Source organism: Balaenoptera borealis (genome assembly GCF_965194805.1).
Source record: "Balaenoptera borealis genome assembly, chromosome: X".
Taxonomy (NCBI): domain Eukaryota; kingdom Metazoa; phylum Chordata; class Mammalia; order Artiodactyla; family Balaenopteridae; genus Balaenoptera; species Balaenoptera borealis.
Genome location: NC_138881.1, coordinates 42,948,287 through 42,968,903, shown reverse-complemented (window position 1 = coordinate 42,968,903; position 20,617 = coordinate 42,948,287). Strand labels below are relative to the sequence as shown.

Here is a 20,617-nt window from a genome sequence, read left to right as displayed (position 1 = left end):
CATATTTGTGTTGTTTTATGACAATAAGGTTGTGGTGATTTTTTACAGCACCAAGTCCTGAGGAGATAAAAGGCCTGCACCTTCAAGAAATGGAATAGGGAATTCCCTGATGGTCCAGTGGTTAGGACTCCACGCTTTCACTGTTGAGGGCCCGGGTTCAATCCCTGTCGGGGAACTAAGATCCCACAAGCCTCATAGTGCAGCCAAAAAAAAATTTAAAAAAAAAAGAAATGGAATAAATGTGGCCTTCTTTTCAGAAAGAAGAAAGGAAGGAAGGGAAGGAAGGGAGGGGAGAGAGAGAGAGAGAAAGAGGGAAAGAAAGAAAGAGGGAAGGGAGGAAGGGAGGGAGGAAAGGAGGGAGGAAGGAAGGAGATGAACACAATGTCCCAGGTTGTGATGTCTCTATCTGGTTGTCAGTGCACATTCCAGGATGTGAACTCCACCATCTGTTGGTTTGTGTCTGCTGGTTGGGAGGTCTCTGATTTGTGTGTGGGTGTTTGAACCAGGGTGTGAGGTCTCTGATCTCTTTGATGTTGTGTGTCCCAGAATTTGTGGGCCCAGCTGTTTTGGGACATATGTCCTAGGAGAGAAGGTCTCTGATCTGAGTTTGTGTACAGGTCCCAGGATGTGAGTTCTCTGAACTGTTGAGGTGTGCATGCTCAGGGTGTAAGGATTCTGAGCTCTTTGTGGGTACATTTCCCTTTGCTTGAAACCCCAGATCTGTTTCTAGGTCTATGTCCCATGATATGAGGCTTCCTGATCTGTTTGTTTGTCTCATTCTCATGGTGTGAGGTCTCTGGTATGTTTGCTGGTGAGTGAAGCCAGGTGTATATGCCATGATGGGAATTCCCTCATCTGTTTGTGGGTACTTGTCTGATAGTGTGAAGTATCTGATCCTTTTGTTTTTTTTGGCTGTGCTGGGTCTTCGTTGCTGTGCACGGCCTTTCGCTCGTTGTGGTGAGCAGGGGCTACTCTTTGTTGTGGTGCGTGGGCTTCTCATTGCGGTGGTTTCTCTTGTTGCGGAGCACGGGCTCTAGGTGCGCGGGCTTCAGTAGTTGTGGCTCGCGGGCTCTAGAGCGCAGGCTCAGTAGTTGTGATGAACGGGCTTAGTTGCTCTGTGGCATGTGGGATCTTCCTGGACCAGGGCTCGAACCTGTGTCCCCTGCACTGGCAGGCGGATTCTTAACCACTGCGCCACCAGGGAAGTCCCTGAAGTGTCTGATCTTTTCACTGGGGAATGAACAAGGACATGAAGTCTCTGATGTGTCTGAGGGTGTTTTCCCAGGAGGTGAGTTATCTGATCTGTTTCTCAATGCATGTCACAGGATGTGAGGTCTCTGATGTTTTGTGAATGTACATCCCAGAGTGTGAGGTCTCTGAGCTGTTTGTGGGTATTTATTCCAGGTTGTAAGATGTCTGATGTCTTATGGGGATATTTTAAGCACTTTTTACTTGTTTGTTGGCATATATGCTGTGAAGTGAAATTCTTACCTATTAAAGTCTATGTATATCAGTATTGATATAGATATAGATAGATAGATCAATAGAGGTAGAGATAGATATATTCCAGGATGTGAGATTTCTAAGCTCGTTCTGGGTGCATATTTCAGGATGTGGGCCTCTGATCTGTTTGTGGGTGCATGTCCCATGTTGACAGCTCTCCGATGTGCTTCTGGGTTTATTTCCGTGCACTTGTTTCTGGGAGGATCTCTGTTTGTGGGTGTGTATCCCAGGATCTGAGTTCTCCGATCTCCTTGAGTCTGTGTGCCCCAAGATTTCCGGTGTCTGTATTTATCTGGGTGCGTTACCAGCATGTGAGGTCTGTAACCTGTTTGTCAGTTCATGTTGCAGGATTGGAGGTCTCTGGTGTGGTTTGGGTTGTATTTCTCAGATCGGGTCTTTGATCTGTTTGTGCGTGTATGTCACATGTGAGTGTATCATCTCCGTGGGTGTGTTTGTAAAAGGGTATATGAGGTCTGTTCTATTTGGGGTTATATGTCCCAGTTTGTGAGGTCCCTGATCTGTTTGTGTGTATATGTCAGAGAATGTGGGCTTTTTTTCTGATCTTTGTGTGTGTATGTCCCAGAGTCAGAGGTCTAGTCTATTTGGGGGTCCTAGAATGTGGATCCTTGATCTCTTGTGGGTGTATATCCCAGCATGTCGGGTCCCTCTTCTCGTCGGGGGTGTGTGTCCCAGAGAGTGCATTCTCTTATGCCTTTGTGAGTTTAATTCTCAAAGTGTGAGGACTCTAAGCATTATTTGGTGAACGTTCCAGGATGTGCGGCTCTCTCCTCTTTTGCATGTATGTTCCTGGGCGGAAGGTCTCTGATTTCTTTGGAGGTGAGTGGCTCCAGATGTGAATTTTTTGAGCACTTCATGGATGTATGTCCCAGGATGTGAGGTTTCTTTTGTTTGTGCATGCATATTCTGTTTGCTCAAGTAATGGATCATCAAATATGTCCTCACCCCATTCCTGGAACTTGTTAATGTGTTGTCTTACCTGGAAAAGGGGACTTGGCAGATATGTATTAGTAAGCATCCTGAGATTGGGGCAGTTATCCTGGATTACTTAGGAGGGTCCAGTATAGTCACAGTATAATCTTTATATGAGAGAGGCAGAACCTTCAGGATCAGAGAAGACCAAGTGACTGTGTATGTCGAGACAGGGAGGGCTATGTGGCGACATAAGTAAAGTCACAAAAGGTGATGTGATGGCAGATGATGTGAGGTCAGAGAGAGAGATTTGAAGTTACAATGCTTGGATCCTCTGACCTGTTTGTGGGCTATGCCACAAGATGTCCCGTCTGCCATCTGGTGTATTTTCTGGGTGTATTTTTCAGCTCATGGAGTATCTAACTTGATTGTGGATGGATGTTGCAGGCTTTGAAGTCTTTGTTTGTTTTGTATCTAGGCTGTGAGGTCTCTAATCTTTTTGTCAATGTACATCCCAGGACTTGAGCCCTCTGATCTATTTGTGGGTCTATTCCCCTATATATGAGGACTGATTTCCACGTGCGATTTGTAGGTTTTGATGTGTCTGATCTGTTGGTGAATGTCCAAGGATGTGAAGTCTCTGAGGTGTTTGTGGGTGTATTTCCCAATATGTGATTTTTGGGGGGAGCTGTTTGTGGATGAGTATTCCAGAATGTGTGTCTCTCTCCACTTTGTGTGTTTATTTTGCTGATGTGAGGTCTCTGATCTGTTTGCCGTTGTCTTCCCAGAACCTCAGGTCACTGATATGCTTCTGGGTGTCTGTCTGAGGATGTGTTATCTGTATTCTCTTTGTGTGTAGTCACCGGATGTGAGGTCTCTGATTTGTTGTATGTTCCAGGATGCAAGGTTTGTAAATGGTTTATGGGTGTTTTGCAGGATTTCATGTCTGTGATCTATTTGAGGGTGTGTGTCCTAGTATGCGAGGTTTCTGATCTGTTTCTTTCTTTCTTTCTTTGTTTTATTTTTATTTTTATTTTTTTGGCCACGCTACGCAGCTTGCGGGATCTTAGTTCCCCAACCGGGGATCGAACCTGGGCCCCGGCAGTGAAAGTGCCGAGTCCTAACCACTGGACTGCCAGGGGATTCCCTCTGATCTGTTTCTGTGTGTATTTCCCAGCATGTGAGGTCTGTGAACATTTTGTCGCTATATGTCCCAGTATGTGATAGCCCTGATATCTTCATGTGTATTGTCAAGCTTTTGAGGTCTCTGATTTGTTTCTTGCTGTTTGTTCCAGGATGTGAAATCCCAAACTGTTTGTTGGTATGTGTCCCAGGTTGTGTGACCTCTGATCTGCTTGTGGGCGAATGTCCCAGTGTTTGAGGTCTCTAATCTCTTTGTGGGTGAGTATTCCAGAATGTGTGTCTCTCTCCACTTTGCGTGTACATTTTGCTGTTTCCCAGGATTTTAAAGTATATTTCCTGGAATGTGCCTCTCTTTGGTCTTTTTTGATGTATGTCCCAGGGTGGGCAGTATCTGATCCCTTTGTGGGTGTACATTCCGTGGTGTATGCTCTCTGTCTGATGTTTTGTGTCTTAGGGTCTGAGGTCTCTGTTGTGATTGTGGGCATATGTCCCAAGACATAAGTTCTCTGACCTCTTTTAGGGTCTGTGTCCCAGGATGAGAGGTCTTTCATCTAGTTCTGTGTGTATTTCCAGCTTGCAAGGTCTACTACCTGTCTGTGGGTGTATGTCCAAGGGTGTGAAGTCTCTGATCTATGTGGGGGTCCCTGTCCCCGGCTGTCACATTTGTTTGTGGGTGTACTTCAAGACGTGAGATACCTGATCCCTAGTGGTGGTGTGTCTCAGGATGTGAGGGTCTGTTTTTGTATGTCCGTCAACAGTGTGTGGTGTCTCACCTGTTTGGGACTCTGTGTCCCAGGTCACACGGTTTTGACCTGTCTTTCTTTGTCCCAGCATGTGAGGTCTCAGAGGTGTTTTGGGTTTGTGTCCCAGGATTTGAGTCTCTGGTCTCTTTGTGGGTGTGAGTCCCCGGTCCGTCCATTCTTTGGTGTAGTTCCCAGGATATGAATGCTCTGATCTGTTTGTTGGCATGTATCCCGGCATGCGACGTGTCTGTATTTTTATGTACAAATGTTGCAGGGATTGAGGTCTGTGATCTGTTTGTGGTTATATGTCCCTGGATGCTGTTTCTCTGAAACGTTTGTGAGTGTATATCTCAGCCTGTGTGGTTTTTGATCTTTTTGTGAGTATGTCACAGGATGTGAGGTCTGTTCTTTCGGGGCATGATTTCCTAGAATTTGAATTCTCTGAGCTGTTTGTGTGTGTGTGTGTGTCCCAGGGCGTGAGTTTCCTGATCTGTTTGGGTGTGTATGTCTCACGATTTGAGGTCTCTTGAGTTATTCAATGTTCTGCATCCAGCATATTTTCTTTGAATTATACTTTAGGGTCTATATCCTAAGTCTCAGAAGGATTTCTGAATCCTGGATTTGGGGGTTCTGAGCTTCTTCTGGTCTACATTCCAGGGGTGAGTTCACTGAGCTGTTTGGGTGACTGTCCTAGAGTCTGTGGTCCCTGAGCTCTTTTGGTTGGAGAGTTCCTTGACCTGTTTGGGACATATTTTCAGATGTGAAGTCTTCTTTTCAGGAGGCCTCAGTCCCAGGGTGTGAGCTATCCGACTCATTAGAGGTTTGTTCCAGGGTCAAGTTCTCTGAGCTTTTAATGGGGGCATGGGGCGGGTGGGTGCCGGTTAGTGAGTTTTCTGAGCTATTTGGAGGTCTTTATTCGGTGTGTGAAATCTCTCAACTCTGTGGTGGTCTCTGTGCAGAGGATGATGTCTCTGAACTCCTTAGAAGTCTCTCTTTTCAGGGGTGAGGTGGCTGAACTGTTTGGGTGTCACCCCTCTGATCCGTTTTGAGCCCATGTCCCAGGGAGTGAGCTCTCTCTGATGTTGGGGGTTTTGTCTTTGGGTGTGATTTTTCGGGGCAGTTTCAGGATCTGCTTCCAGAGTTTGAGGTCTTTCTGCTGAGGTCTTTCTACTGTTTCAGACCTCTGTGTCCCAGAGTGTGAGATCTCTGATCTCTGTATCCCTTGATATTGAGGTCCCTAACCGTTGGGGTATGTTTCCAAGGGTGAGGTAGCTCCTGTTGGGGGAGTCTCTGTCCCAGGATGTGAGGCCTCTGACTTACTAGGGGGTCTGTTTCCAGGGTTTGAGGTCTCTGAGCAGTTTGGGGTTCTGTCACCAGTTTATGATGTCTCTTGGGTGTTTGGGGGTCCGTGTCCAGGTTGTTATGTTTCTGAGCTGTGTAGGGGTCTGTCTCCTAGGTGTAAGGTTTGTTAACTCTGAGCATTTTGGTGTTGTATGTTTGACATGTGAGGTCTCTGGCCTGTTTGTGGGTCTACTTTCCAGGTTATGAGGTTAATGAACTCTTTGGGGGTTTCTGTCCCAGAATGTGAGGTGCTTGTGTGTGGGCACACGTAGCCAGGATATGCTGTGTCTGAGCCGTTTTTGTGCCTCCATGATGCAAGGTCCCCAAGCTGTTGTGGGTCTGTGTCCCAGTTATGAGGTCTCTCTGCCATTTGTGGCAGACTTTGCCCAGGTTTGTGAGGTTTCTGGGCTGTTTGGTGATCTGTGTCCATAAAGGTCAGGTATCTGAAATCTTTCTGGATACGGGTACAAAGTGCAAGTTCCCTGAGTGGTTTTGAGGTCTGAGTCCAAGGTGTGCTATTTCTCAGTAATTTGGAGGTCTGTGTTTATTGCTGGGGATGTTAGCCTAGGATGTGAGGTTTCTAAGCTGTTTGGGGTCTGTGTCCAGGACGTGTGACCTCAGAGTTATCTGGGGTCTGTATCACAGGACCTGAAGTCTAGAAGCTGTATAAAGGATCCATGTCCAGATTTTCAGATCTCTGAGCTCTTCTGTGAAGTAGAATGTGAGGCCTTTGAGCTGTTTGGGGATCTGCCTCAGTGTTTGAAGGCTCTGAGCTATTTGGGGGAAATCTGTGTTCAGTACGTGACATCTCTGAACAGGAATCTGTCGAGAGTGCGAGGTTGCTGAGCTGGTTTAGGTCCCGTGTCCCAGCGGATGTGATTTTGGTGCTGTCTAGCATCATGTTCATGTTGTGAGGTCTCTGAGCTGTCTGGTGGTCTGAGAAGAGGGTTTGAGGTCTCTGAACCGTTTCTCCATCTTTACCCAAGTTTGTAAGTTCTCCAAGAAGTTGGTGGGTCTTTATCCCCAGCTGTGAAGTCTCTGAGCTTTGTGGGGGCCTGTAGTCAGATTTTCAGGTCTCTGAACTCTTTGGGTATGTGGGTTGCAAAGTGTGAGGTCTCTGAAATGCTTGGTAGTCTTTCCTAGGATGCCCTGACTCTGAACTGTTTAGGGGTCTGTGTCAGAAGGTGTGAGGTCTCTGAGCCATGTATAGATCTGTTTCCCAGGGTCGGAATTCTCTGAACTGCGTCTGTTTCTGGGCTCTGAGATCTCTAAGCTCTTTGGGGTATGTGTCCGAGACTTGAGTCTGAGTTGTTTGCGGCACTGTGTTCTAGGGAGCAAGGCCTCTGGGGTGTTTAGTGCTCTGTGTTCCAGGGTGTCTCAGCAACTTGGGGGTCCATGTCTAAGGTATGAGGTTTTGGAATAACTTAGGGATCTGTGTTCAGAGTATGAAGTCTCTCGGGTGTTTGGGCAGTCCATGTCCGGGGTGTCACATCTCAGCTGTTTTGGGGAGGGTTATCTGAGGCTGTGAGGCCTCTGGGCAGTTTGGGACTCGATGATCAGGGTGTGAAGGCTCCAAATAGCTTGGGGAGCAGTATTCCAGATTGTGAGGTATTTGAGATGTTTGTGCATCTCTATCCCATGAATCCGATGCAGGGCATGAGGCAGCATCTGAGGTCTCAGAGTTCTTTGGAAGTCTGTGTCCCCTGGCTTCAGTGCAGCCTCAGTGATGTGGGGTTTGTGTCCAGGTATGAGATCGCTGGGCTGCAGGGAGATGTATGTCCCAGGGTGTGAGGTCCCTGAGGTTTGGGGTCAATATCCAGGGTATAAGGTCTATGAGCTGTTTGGAGGCCCATGCCCTAGTTGCCCTGAGGTCTCTGAGCTGTTGAGGATTCTGTCACCTGTGTGTGAGGTCTTTGAAATATTTGGGTATCTGTGTCACAGCATGTGCGGTCTCTGAGCAAAACCAAAGGGCACTGGCTCACGTTCAGGTTGAGGGATGATAAAAACAAGGACATATACTTGAAACACCATCTCGTTGTGATCTGCTTTATACCCTGGCACATATAGGTGGCTCAATAAATATTTGCAGAAAAACCTTCCCCCAGCACACACCAACTTCTCTCTTTGAATGTAGTAGGCAGGCTTTGGGCTCAAAACTTTGAAGAGCAGGGAGGATCCAGCTAGAATTGTGTCATATTTCTGTATCGCCACTGTATTTATTTCTCTGGGTTTTGTTTATGGCCAGTGATCATGGTTTGTCCATTTAAACAGCAATGGATTTAGTTTGCTTTTCAGTGCATTATAAAATTTAAGTATAAAGCAAGCTTATTTTAGGTTAGGATGTTATGTAGACGACGGTGCAAGTGGTGCACTGTGGGGAGTGTTAGTCAAATGGCTGAGGTTGGAGGACTGCGTTCCTGGGTGCCCCCCGGCTCCCAGCCTCTCATGTCCCCAACCCCCACCTACACAAGGTCTTCAATCCCCACACCTTGGTTTGTTCAGTCAATAATTTGTTTTATTGATGCCCATCCCAGGCTGGGTAGGGCTGAGGGATATACAAGAGGAGAATCAGATTCAGTCCATGCCTGAAGGTCAGTCTGGGGTGGGGAGCACGGACACACAGACGGACATACAAACGGACACACAGATGTGGCATCTGGTGGCAGGGCACAGTCTCACGTAGGGACACTCTACACATAGGTAGTCAGGGAAGGCTTCTTAGAGAAGACCTCACAGGGGAAGCAAGGGGCGAGGCAGCCATCAGAGCCTTCACCTTTTGTACATTTATGGGCAGGTAACTTTTGAGACCATTGGACCCAAGGTGAGCACAAAGGGCCAGGGCTGGGAGGCAGCAGAGGCTCCCTTCGCCTCACCACACCCTCGTGGGTAAGCCATCCCCACCCCCATTCTTGGCCTGTGCTTTGCCTTCGGCCACATGGGCCCGTTCCTGGGATCCACCTCCATAGTTTCCAAGGCTTCCCTGAGACAATCCACGTGGACCAGGTGCTCTGCCCAGTGCCTGGCACCTCATCAGCACCCCATCAATGCACATTTTGTCCTAAGTGCTATCTACAGCCTAGCCAGGTCTCAGTTCCAGCTCTGGGTACTCCCAGCAGTCGTTGCACCCCAGGTTAGAGCTCCCAGCACCCTTTGAGCTCCTGAGAGCCCTGGGCACCTTCTATGTACTCCCAAAGGCAGAGCTCAGTCCCAGCCCACCTTAAGGGCTGGGAAAGTCTGGACTGCCTTTCACTGGCCAGCGGGCCATGGGCATCCACTGTCCTTCCAGTGGCATGTGGATGTCCACGTCTCAGACGCATAGCCCTTAAAGAGAGACCCTACGGCTCTTAGGCCGACACTAGGAGCATGCAAGCACGAGCAGGAACCAGCTTCAGACCCCAGCCTTGGAGACCCCCTTTCTTTCACTAGCACGTTTCTGTGGTAGGGGAGACGAGTGGGCTGGGAACCCTGGGCTGTGGTATCAGCCTGTCCTGGGGCTGCTTCCCCACACCCTTGGGGCAGTGGGGAGAGGGCCTGCAGCAGACCCTTCAAGCTCCAGGCAGAAGCAGGTGCAAAAACAAACGTCTTTCTATTCTGGGTCTGCACTGGGGCTCAGCCCTTGGACCTCCTTGCTAGGCAATGAAACCCAACTGCAGAAAGTCCTGGTGCTGAAAAATCAATTCCGAAGGTGGGCAGGGGTAAGTGCAACCCACGGATGGGGCTGGGACAGGGAGAGGGGACTCCTGGAGTCTGTCCTCCCCATGGCCCCGCAGCCCCGAGCATGGGGCAGGTGGGGGCAGGCGGAGGCAGGCAGGAGGCCCTGGCAGTCGTTCCTCGACAGGAGGGCAGCAGTGGGTGGGTGGGGTAGGCATATTTAGGCCCCCATGGTCAGTCTGGCCTCAGACTTCAAAGGGCTAGAAGAGGTATTTGCGGCAGGATTCAGTCCCACACTTGCATTCAATACGGACCCGCTTCTTGGGGGAGCCGGGGAGCCCGGCCAGGCCAAAGTTGGAGTCCATGCGGGTGCTCTCCATGTCCACGGGGTCCACTGTGGAGTCACAGCCGGGGGTGGGGGGGTACTTGTTAGATAGAAGGCCTAGATGAAGTTGTCCCACTGCCCTTTTTACCACGGGACCCAGGGATCTTAGGGGCTGGGAGCAGGTCTGAGATCTGGGTCAGGAATGGGTCATGGGTTGGTGGTTTCAGGCAAGGGCCAGGGCTTAGCACTAGAGGGGTGTTCAGGTATTAGGAAGATGGCCAGGGATTGGGGGTTCTTGGGGGGGTCAGGGAGTTGTCAGGGGCAACCAAGAGGGTTGTGTCAGGCAGGGGTCAGGAATGGAGGGTCACCTGGGCATCCAGAGGGGCATCTGAACTCTCCTGCCAAAGATCCCCCCTCGAGTGTCTCAGAGGTGGCTAGTTGGTCAAGAAGGGGACTGGTTGGAGGCCACAAGGGTGTCCAGAGGCTTAGAATGAGGAAGGCCAAAGGGGGTTAGGAGCGGGGAGGGTTGGGGGACTGGGGAAATTCAGACAAGATTGGAGTCAGGAGGAGTGTCATAACTCTTGAGCCAAATATCCTCCCCCAGGAGCCCTGGGAGAAGGTGGTTTGAGGGTCTCAGAATTGGGGTCCAGTGGCTGGGAATGAAGGGACCCCCAAAGGGTAGGCAGGGGTCCAGGAGTCCAGATATGAGACTGGGAGTAAGAGCATCTTAAAGCTCCTTGGGGAGGGGTCCTTGTGCCCCACGTCATCGTGTGTCCCTGCCCGCGGTCCCCTGCCACCCCCACCTTGCATGTTGTAATCGAAGGTAAGCTCCTCGCCTGCCCGGATGGTTCTTGTGGCAAAGAAAGCGATGCGGGGCAGCCGCTCATCAAGGTTGTCTATGAAGACGTTGTACACCTGGAGGTTGGGGTCACACTGGGCAAAAAAGAACAGTGGGAGGGTGAGGAGGGGCCCCAGCCTGCTCCTCCCGACCCCCCGCCCGCCTGCGGGGTACCCACACTGTGGTTGACAAAATGGGAGATGTTGCCGTAATAGGCGGCGTCCACGGTGTACACATCCTCCACGTAGTCCAGGTCGAAGAGGTAGGTGGCGCCCTGGCGGTCGTAGATCTGGCCCCGCCGCTCTGCCTCCTCTGAGGTAATGATCTGAGGAGAAGGCCACGGGGGAGGGGAGGTTGGCCAAGAAGGTTCAGGAAAGCCAGCACAGCTCCCGACCCCCTAGCGTGGCCCCCCTGGAGGAGAACAAGGGAGTAAGGAGGCACCCGCACCCTGCGGCTGGCTCAGCGGGGCTGGACGGCGTGGACACATGCGAGGCAGTGCCACACAGGGTGTGTCAGCCCTTCTCAGGCCTCTGGAGGGCACAGGGAGTCTCAACGGGAGGCGGAGGGTGGCCACAAGGTCCAGGAGTGACAGACAGAGGTCCCCATAGTGAGAGACCCATAGTAGGACATAGTGAGGGGACCCAGATCAAGGGCGAGGAAGAAAAAGACCCAGTGCTCAACAGAGAGGGGTGGGGAGAGTGGGGGTGAGAGAGGCTGACTGATCCAGGGCGAGAGAGCCTGAGGCACTGCAGGACCCAGCACTAGAGAACCGAGCCAGTGCAGGGTGGTGCAGACAGCAAAAGGAACACAGAGTGTAAGCTGAAGAGAGAGGCCTGGGAAAAGGGAGACTGAATGAATGAGAAAGGGACTCAGAAGAGAGAGCTAGAGGCAGAGAGTTAGAAACACAGACAGAATCTTAATGCAAAAGATCCAGGTCCAGAAAAAAGGCCCAAGACCCCAAGGAGTCTGAGATCACAAAAAAGAGACCAAGGCCAAAAACTCAGAGATGGAAGAGGAAAGAAAGGGGACCAGAGCACAGAGCAGAACACCTCGCTCAGCCCTGACACCGCGCACTGCCAACCACTGGTATTTAAGACAGCAGTAGGCATCTCCTCCTCCCCAGATGGGTTCCCATCTGTCCTAGTAACTGGACCATTATCCTAGCCCAGCCTGTCCTTGCCTCCCAAGTGCTGGTGATGGATTCCTCACCCCAGCCCCTGCCACACCCCATCCCTCCTCTCCATCCCTCATGTCCCCTCTTCTGGGCCCATGCCTCTGGGAGAGGTCCCACGGTAGCCAAGATTGCCCCCTCCTCAGCCTGGGTGCCCCTAGAACAGGGCCGGCCTCGTTCTCCACTCCCGGGTTTCTGCCCGGCCCTCAGACACAAGTGCCAGCACAGTACACAGCAGACACGCAGCAGATGCCCGTTATTTGTATCCTGCTTTCTAGCTCGGAGACCTGACCTCTGTCCAGCAGTGGTCCTATAGGCAACTCAGGCACTCTCTTCTCGCCACACCCCTTATTCCTTCTCCCTTCATCAGAGACCCACTGCCCACCACCACCCTCCTGCCACACTGGGCGTAAGCCCGAGACCCACCCGGGCCTCCTTCCTTGCTCATCCTCACGCCAGCCAGTGACCTTGCTCTTCCTACTTCCGGTCTTGACCAGCCTCCGTTTTCTCTAGCCTCCTCCACCATCACCTCCAGCCTCTGCTCCGTGCTGAATGCCGATCAAAAACCCCCTTAGAAGACCAAGGCCTATCCCTCAGGCCACACTGCTCACTGCCCCATACTCCAGCTCCGTTCCTTGAGGAACCTGGCTCCCCCATACCCCCAATTTTTGTTTGTTTGTTTTTTCACTCATTCATTCAGTGGATTTTCATGAGGCCTACCCTGTGCCTGGTCCCAGTACTCAGGGGTTACAGTTGGGTGGGGGAGACACAGGAACCAGGCTTGGTCCTGGCCCTCAGGGGTCAATTTGGTGGGGAAGTCACATAGACCAGGCCCAGTCTGGCCCTTGTGGGTCACAATCTGGTAATACAGATGGACTCAGACACCCACAGTGCTTAGAGTTCGAGGGGCAGTGGAAAAGAGATACACCATCTAAAGCAAACTGCAGATCACACAAGGGCTTTGACCAGATTGAAAAGTGGGGACTCTCCTGAGGGACAAAACAGGAGCCACAGAAGCATTTTGAGGAAAAGTACGTCAAGGTCAGTCTCCCTCCACCTCCCAGAGAACACATACTCTTCCTTGTGACATCAGCTCCAAAAGATGTCACTTCTCTGTGCAGCCTTCCTGAAGCTCCCAATCCCCACCCACCGCTGCCTTCAGAAGCCTGGGATCAAAGGACAGCCTCTCCTGGGCTCATGAGCATACTGGGTGGTGTCTGGGCCAGCTTTTCCCTTTGGGCCCCTCCCCAACCAGAGGGAATGCCCACCTCCTCCCCAGTCTCCATCTTCCTGCCTGTTCTGCCCCTACCTGCTCCCCCAGTCTCCCCAGGAGTGAGTCACACTGCAAACCCTGCAGGGCACAAACGGTTCCTTCTCTCTGTCTTCTTTTCAGTCCCACTCTGTAAGGGGTAGTCCACCCTGAAAACTTGAGAACAAATCAGTCCATGTCCCTGCTCCCCAGCAGTTCTCCGGAGTGACTGGGGAAGACAGATGGGCTAGAAGCTGGCAGCTGGGAAAGGGTTTTGATGGGAATGGGAACCAGAAGACTCGGAGTCCAGTTGCTGCTCTGCCCCGCCCCGGATATGGGATCCTGAATGTTCTCTCCCTGCCCCTGTTTCCTCAGCCAAACCCCCCTCCCAAATCCAAAAAACACTCCACCAGGTTTGGCAGCATACCAATTTTAGACATTTGGGCCTTTTTTACCCACTTTACTAGCTTGGTGACTCTGAGCACTTTACTATACCTCTCTGGGCCTCAGTTTTCTCATCTGTCGAATGGAGATGACAATGACAATCATCCCAACCTGATAGGGGCTGTTGTCAAAATCCAACAAGATCAGAGATGTGAGAGGGGTTTCTGTTTGTTTTTTTGTTAGGAGTGGTTGAGTACTGTAGCTTGTCAAAATCTAACAGGCTCCCTGATTTTGTGCACCCTTTCCCAAGAAAGGAAAAACTGCTGCTAATTAAATGATGATATGCCATCATTTAATTAAACTAAAGCAAGACTCACTTTCATTTCAGAGTTGTTAAAATATGAAGAAAGTGCATGTTTCAGAATTGATGAAACAGGCTGTGTTCTCTGCTGGGTGAGGGTGGGGATGTTCTGACAGAACGTGGAAGGGCAGCTCACGTGGAGGGACTGTCAGTGCAGAGGTGGAGAGTGAATGGGGGTCCAGATTGGAGGAGGACAGTGTGGTGAACGGGTCGGGGATATGCCCTTGATTACATAACACCCAGTAGGACAGCACCGCAGGGTCCCCAGAAACCGCCACATTTACAGCGTGGAGGAGTAAGGACACTAAGGAAGAATGGTGGGAAAGTATTGGGCCCAGGGGACCTTGGGGTGCCAGTGAGCTGAAGACTCTTCCTCCTCCTCGCCTGTCAGGATTCTCCTGTGCTGTTGACAGCTCCTCCAAAGACTGTCAGTGCAGTGAAGCTAGGGATACCCCCTGCTCTGGACTTCCTCTAGGACTGCTGACTCCTGTGGGTGTGGCCACCTCATCCCCTGCACTGCTAACATAGCTTGGGGGTGTGACATCTCTTCCACACTGTCACTGTCCCTCTAAGGTCTGGACATCTCCACCAGAGTGTCAGGGCACTGAGGGTGTGGACACTTCCTCCAGGCTGTCAGAGTCTCTTAGGTGTAGACCTGAGCTCCTTCAGACTGTCACTATCCCTCTGGAGTGAGGACACTTCATTTTCCTGAGTGTCAGGGCAGTGTGGGTGTGGACACTTCCTAAGTCAGACCGCCAGGGTCCTTTGGAGAGCCTGCTCTCTTCCTCAGGTCACTCTGGGACGTGGACACCTCTTCCTACAGATTGTCAGGACCCCCCTTCTCTAGACTGTCAGGAACCCTCTGGGCTGTGGCCACCTCCTCCTTCCTCTAGACTGTCAGGTCCTTCAACATGTGGACGTTTCCTCCACCCGACCACCGGGCTTATCTGGGGTGTGGACATCTCCTTGTCCAGACTGTCAGGGTCCTCTGCAGTGTGGACTGCTCTGCTTCTAGACGGCCTCTGCCCCGCCCCCAGCCCCAGGGGCTATGACCCTCTCTACTTTATAGTTCCTCAGAGCAGGAGCCTCTCCTCTTCATCAGTGTTATCACTACAGTGTGCACATCCTCAGGTGTGCGTCCCTTAGGCCAATTCTGTCACTTCCCAGCCATGTCACACCCCTAAGAGACCCACAGAAATACGGAGGTGTTTGGGGTTGTCATCGTGACAAGGCACACTCATGGATTTAAATGGTCAAGGTCCAGGGATGTTAAATGTTCCCCAATGCATGAGATGGTCCTACGTAACAAAGAACTGCCCCACTCCAAATGCCCACCACGTCCCACCTTAGAAGATGACACTTGCTGTTGCAGATACTTGCTAGTTATTCACCCAAATCCCTTTTTGTTTTCCACTTGGGCATATGGCTGAATCACACTTGACAGCTGCTTTGCACTGAGGTAAGGCCAGTGACTCGGTTCCAGCCAGTACGTGCGGGCAGACATGATGTGCACTGCGTCTGGGCCTGGCCCCTTAGAAATCTCCCCTTCTGCACCCCCCCAGCCCACTTGCCAGGCAATGCTGAGGATCAGAGGCAACTCTAAGGCATGGCAAAGGCACAAGAGGGAAAGAACCTAGGTGGCCACGCCGTCGTGTGGAAGGATATGACCTAAATGCCCACACTGGAGGAGCAAACGGACTTATAGCGTGCAAAGCCATTAAGATGTGGGGCTTGTCTGGTCCAGCGGCTAGCCTGCTGGACACAGCCCGCCTTTCCCCAGTGTCCTGCGCGGCTAAAGGAGGAGGTAGCCAACCTCCCCAAGGCATGTCTACATCCTACTCCAGACTGTGTTCCTTTTGTGCAGATTAGTAAAAGGTGCTCCTTCCGGGTAGATACTGCTTGGTGATAAGCTGGACCCTCGTGAAATGAGAAGAGGAAGTGCCTTTTCAGGTGACGCAATCCTGTGCAGACCACACGGCCTGTTAAAAGGAACGCTGCCTGGATTTCAGTTCCCGCTTTCCTCTTTGCTAGGTACCCTTATGAAGTCAACCCAGTCTGGAGGTATTTCAACGTGCCTTTACCAGCTTGGAATACTCGCCCCTGCCAGGATGTCCCCCTCACACTCAGGTTCACCCCCTCAACACTTTCCCCACAGGGAAAGCAGGGAAGCTGCAGGCACACAGTGGGGAGAGCTGGGCGCGCACGGTGGGAACACACGTGGGGAGAGCTGCGCACACCCGCCCAGCCCCGTCTCCCTACCTCTCCCACGTACTCCATGACGAAGCTGTTCTTGCGGATCTTCTCCAGCGTGCGGACACCCCAGCCGCGTCCATCATCTGTGCGGAAGATGCAGAGGTCATAGCGGATGCCCTTCTGTACCACGCGGTTGGGGCAGTCATAGCCACAGCGGCAGCGGGAGTTGCACTCGTAGATGGGCAGCCCGGCTCGCAGGCGCACCTGGCCCTGGTCATTGTAGGCAAACTTGTGCAGCGACGCCCCAGGGCAACAGCCTCCAGCAGGTGCCCACAAACAGTCTTGGCACTCGCAGCCCACGGCCACCTGGTTGAGGGTGATGCCCTCACCGACACGGTACTCGTTGATGTACACGAAGGCCCGCGGGGGGCCGTCCAGGTCCACCTCGTTCTCCACGGTGATGCGTCCCAGGTGGCTGCGCTTGGCGTTGAGCTCCTGCTCCCAGCGCCGGAGCGCCCGCCTCTGCTTGGCCTTCTGCACCAGGTAGTTGGCCAGGCTTGGGTCCAGGTGCCGGGGTGGCTTTGACCGGTGGTGCCGCCGGAGCAGCTCCCTTTCCAAGTCCTTGTGAAACTGCTTGAGAATGCGCACACACTTGAGATTCTGCCGTGGCTCCCAGGTGCTCTCTGAGTCTGGGTACCCACGCCATTTTACCAGGTAATACTCCTGTTCCTGGGGGTGGGGTGGGGAGGGATGGGGTCACTGTAAGTGACAGATGAGACCCTTGGGCCAGCCCTCGTGAGACTTCCATCCCAACGCCTGTGGACAACACCCAAACTGTTCCCCCCGTTTCCTGGAATGACTCTGTGCAGTGGTTAAAAAGCATGGGCTCTAGCGTGAGGCTCACTGGGTTCAAATCCCTTGCTCCCGCTTACTATCTGTCTAAATCCCAACTTTTAATTTAATCTCCCAAACATATTCCCTCCTGCTAGCTGTTCAACCCAGCTCTCGAAGTCATTCTTGACTCCTTTTTCTCACACTCCCCACATCCACTCTCAGGAAATCCTGTCAGCCCCGCCTTCAAGCTACATCCAGAATCCTACACTTCAAACCTCTGTCACTGTCACCACCGTCATTGCTCACCTGGAGTGCAGCAGCAGCCTCACCTGTCCCCCTGCTTCCACCCTTGCCCCTACAGTCTGTTCTCCACACAGCAGCCAGAGGGATCTTTTCTTGCTGAGCGGCAGCTATAGGACAGAGTTTAACTACACAGATTCTACAACTAGACAAATCCTGAATCTGCTGATCCCTAGCAGTGTAAACTTAGGCAGTTATTTAACCTCGCTGGGCCTGTTTCTTCATCTGTAAATAAGAAAAAAAAAAAGCTGAGATTTTTCTAGCATTCATTATGTAGCAGGTACTGTTCTAAGCAACTTACATGTATTATTATTATTATTTTTTAAAAATATTTATTTATTTATTTATTTATTTTTGGCTGTGTTGGGTCTTCGTTTCTGTGCGAGGGCTTTCTCTAGTTGCGGCAAGCGGGGGCTACTCTTCGTCGCGGTGCGCGGGCTTCTCACTATCGCGGCCTCTCTTGTTGCGGAGAACAGGCTCCAGACGCGCAGGCTCAGTAATTGTAGCTCACGGGCCTAGTTGCTCCGTGGCATGTGGGATCTTCCCGGACCAGGGCTTGAACCCGTGTCCCCTGCATTGGCAGGCAGATTCTCAACCACTGCGCCACCAGGGAAGCCCCTTACATGTATTATTAACTAATCTAACCCTCACAACTCTATATGAGGTAGATACTACTAATTATACCCATTTTATAGATGAGGAAAATTAAGTACAGAGAATTTGGGTAAGTATCTCGGGGTTACAGAGCCAGAATCTGAACCCAAGCATGCTGGCTCCAGGCTGCTCTCTTAACTATCCTGCCATTACCTCCTCTGGCAACAACAACAGTTCCCATTTTACAACGTTGTTGGCGGGATTAAATGAGTTTCTGAAAGGAAGTGCCTGGCACGAAAGTGCTCAAAACCATTAGCTGTCATTATCTCCACTCCTGGGCTCAACATCTCAATCTTTGCAATTGGTTTGTATTCCTAGGGAGGTGGGAGGAGAGATTTATCTGGGGATTCATTCTGGCTCCTGCCCCTCTCAGAAAGCCACTTAGTTTTCCCACCTGTAAAATGGAGATGATAAGAGGGCCTACTAATCCTATTTTTTTAAGATCAGAGAAAATTGCTTTTGGAAACAGATGTGGGTAATTGGGGGTAAGGGGGCAGGAAGCCAGCTTCCTTGAGTCACCCCTGCCCCGGCCATGGTCACCCCAGACTCACGCGGATCTTTTTGTAATCGCACAGGTACTCGACTTCAAAGTCATAGAGATTCCTCTTGGAGATGCCAAGGGCAGGGCAGGAGAGTTTGGCCAGGCGGCACAGGTCCTGTAGCTGATTCCAAGAAGACTTGCAACACACACTGCAGCCTAGAACAAAGGGGGCCAGAAGGAACTATTGCTGTGCATCCTGGCAAGGCCAGGGGTCAAAGAGGACCCCAAATCCTCCCTGGGACTTCCAAAGGACTACCTCAGAGTCAGTGAAATTTAATCCACAGGCCTTCCCAATGCTAAGACCCCTCTACAACAAAAACGTGCCACTCCCATCTACCCCAATGCTCACTGTCCAAGGCTTTCCCTGGGGCAGAAGACTTCCAAGTGGGATCTGCTGCATGGATTGTCCTAAAGGAATCTATTCCCAGAGCTTCCAGCTCCCTCTATACCATTCCTTAAACTGCCTGCAAACCTGCCTGAAGTTCAGGACCTAATCATCCTTCTCCCCACTTTGCAAAAGAAAGAGAACAACCCCCTCCATCTCAGTAGGGTGCATTTCCCCAAGGGGTGTGGGTAGGGATGGGATTAAAACCTGCAGGGCACCAAACAAAGGCGTAACTAGAAAGACTGGTCCATAATCCTTTATCTGAAGCTCCTGGGGCCAGATGTTTTGGAATCCAAATTTCTTTTTTGGATTTTACAAGTGCAGTTCTAGGTATATCCCATACATTCCCTAACACACCCCTACTGTGGTCAGGGACATCAAGCCATAATCAAATACATTAATAGTTCTGTAGCAAAAGTCTTAATTTTCACAAAAATAGGAGAAATAAAGCTGCAAGATAGTGGCACTGAACAGTCCCTCCATATAGCCTAGTTTTACCACTGAATGATACCAAATTTAAGTTTTCAGGGCTTTTTGGATTTCAGAATTATGAATAAGAGATTGTGGAGTGGTATTAGATTACAGGAAGCTTCCCCAAATGATTAGTGTAGGTGCTTTAAACCCACAAGGTATATTTTTTCACGCTGCATTTTGATTTTCTCTGTCTCATCCACATTTCTGTGAAGGGTAAAGCTGGCCCAAAGTGGTGTGCTCTGAATTCAAGAACAGACAGAACAATATAGGTTAGTTACAGTAATTATTTTAAATATACCTGGAATGTTTTGGGGGGCTACCAAAAGTTTTCAGGACACACATTTTTTTATTTAAAAAGGCTTCTTTTGGTTCAAGGCATATTCTTAACTACTGTGCTTTAGAAGCCATTTTATCAAATCATTTCACAAAACCCTTATTCCAAATATAGTCAGTCAGTCAGTCCTCATCCTGTTTCATCTTTTAAAAATGTTTAATATTTTCTACCTTCCATTACAAAAACCAAACATTTAAACTCATGATGAAATACTCTAGATGTCAACCTACAAATGTACAAGAGTTTTGCAAAATTATTACGTGTGCATTTCCCCCCCTCCACTTAGGCAGGCCTAGTGGAGACTCGGCCTGTACCCACGCCTTCCTTTCCCTGTGATGCCTCTCCCTTTCAAACCCTTAACTTGCTTTTGAAGCCCCGCTAACGTGGTCCCAACTCACATCAGCTGCTGTCTCCGCACTGACCACAGATGGACTCTCCTACCCTCAGAGCTCCCCCTCACACTTGTGGAACCCATCCTCCCCGCAGCTTCCCTCACCCAGAGGGGCCCACCTTCCCCAACACACTGAGTCACCCCTCCTTCCCCGCGCATGGGGGGAGTCCAGCTCTCCCATTAGGGAAGCCCCCTTCCCCTCTTCCTGGGCGAGCCCTCTCTGCCGCAAACCCCTCCCCCACCACGCTGCGAGGAAATACCCTCCCCCAGAAGAGTCCCCGTCCCCTAACTCCGAAAAGGAGGTCCGTCCCCTTCCCTCCCCTCCCCTTCCGGCGTCTTGCGTGGACACCAACAGGGTAACGGTCACCGGCGGCCAATTTTCCCGCGCGCGGGCGCGGCCTCCCAAACCCCCGCGCGTGCGCGCGCCGTCCGGTCGCGACCTGCGGCGCGCGCGCCCCTCCCGTGTCCCCACTTAGCCCCGTGCCCGCCGCGTCCCGAGGCACGCGCCCCCTCCCCTCAGCCCCGCCCAGCCCCGCGCGCCAGGCCCGCGCGCCTCGAGCTCCAGCCTTTCGGCGCCGAGCTTCCGGCTCCCGACCCCGTGGCCTCGGACGCCGGGGCCCCGAGCCAGCGACGCCACCCCTCCAGCCCACCCGGCCCGGCCAGCAGGCCCGCGTCGCTGCCGCCACTGCTTCACCTTTTAAATTTTCCGCCATCTTTCCCCACGGCTAACGACATTCGGGCCTAACCGGCCTCGCGAGAAGAGAGCTCGCGCGGGCGTGGCCGAGAACGCGCAGCCTATTGGCCGCGCCGCGCCTCGAGCAACGCCCGCGCGGACCAACCGGCTAGCCGTGACCGGACCCCTCCCCGCCACC

The 20,617-nt window shown here is 51.7% G+C and overlaps 1 protein-coding gene across 3 annotated transcripts; it reads right to left on the bottom strand.

Moving 5' to 3' along the window:
- Nucleotides 1-8,153: 8,153 nt before the first annotated feature.
- Nucleotides 8,154-20,597, bottom strand: SUV39H1 (SUV39H1 histone lysine methyltransferase). 3 transcript variants are annotated; one of them, XR_014239485.1, is made up of 7 exons: nt 20,440-20,597; nt 18,172-18,317; nt 15,899-16,561; nt 10,653-10,799; nt 10,440-10,569; nt 10,005-10,120; nt 9,578-9,705 (listed from the first exon to the last, which is right to left on the bottom strand). XR_014239485.1 is itself a non-coding variant. In XM_082376332.1 (6 exons), the coding sequence occupies exons 1-6, from the start codon at nt 20,456-20,458 to the stop codon at nt 9,572-9,574; spliced, it is 1,239 nt and encodes a 412-aa protein (XP_082232458.1). In that variant the 5' UTR covers nt 20,459-20,597; the 3' UTR covers nt 8,154-9,571. The 3 variants fall into 3 exon arrangements, 1 of the variants encoding a protein (XP_082232458.1); XM_082376332.1 differs by lacking the exon at nt 10,005-10,120 and having other exon boundaries at nt 8,154-9,705; XR_014239484.1 differs by lacking the exon at nt 10,005-10,120 and having other exon boundaries at nt 9,567-9,705; nt 15,912-16,561.
- Between the last annotated feature and the right edge of the window lie 20 nt (nt 20,598-20,617).

Excerpts from the sequence above, each read along its gene's own strand:
- SUV39H1 (XM_082376332.1), bottom strand. Across the intron at positions 10,800-15,898 it reads TCATGGAGTACGTGGGAGAG|ATCATTACCTCAGAGGAGGC; the intron begins GTAGGGAGACGG and ends CCTTCTCCTCAG. Across the intron at positions 10,570-10,652 it reads CCCATTTTGTCAACCACAGT|TGTGACCCCAACCTCCAGGT; the intron begins GTGGGTACCCCG and ends TTTTTTGCCCAG.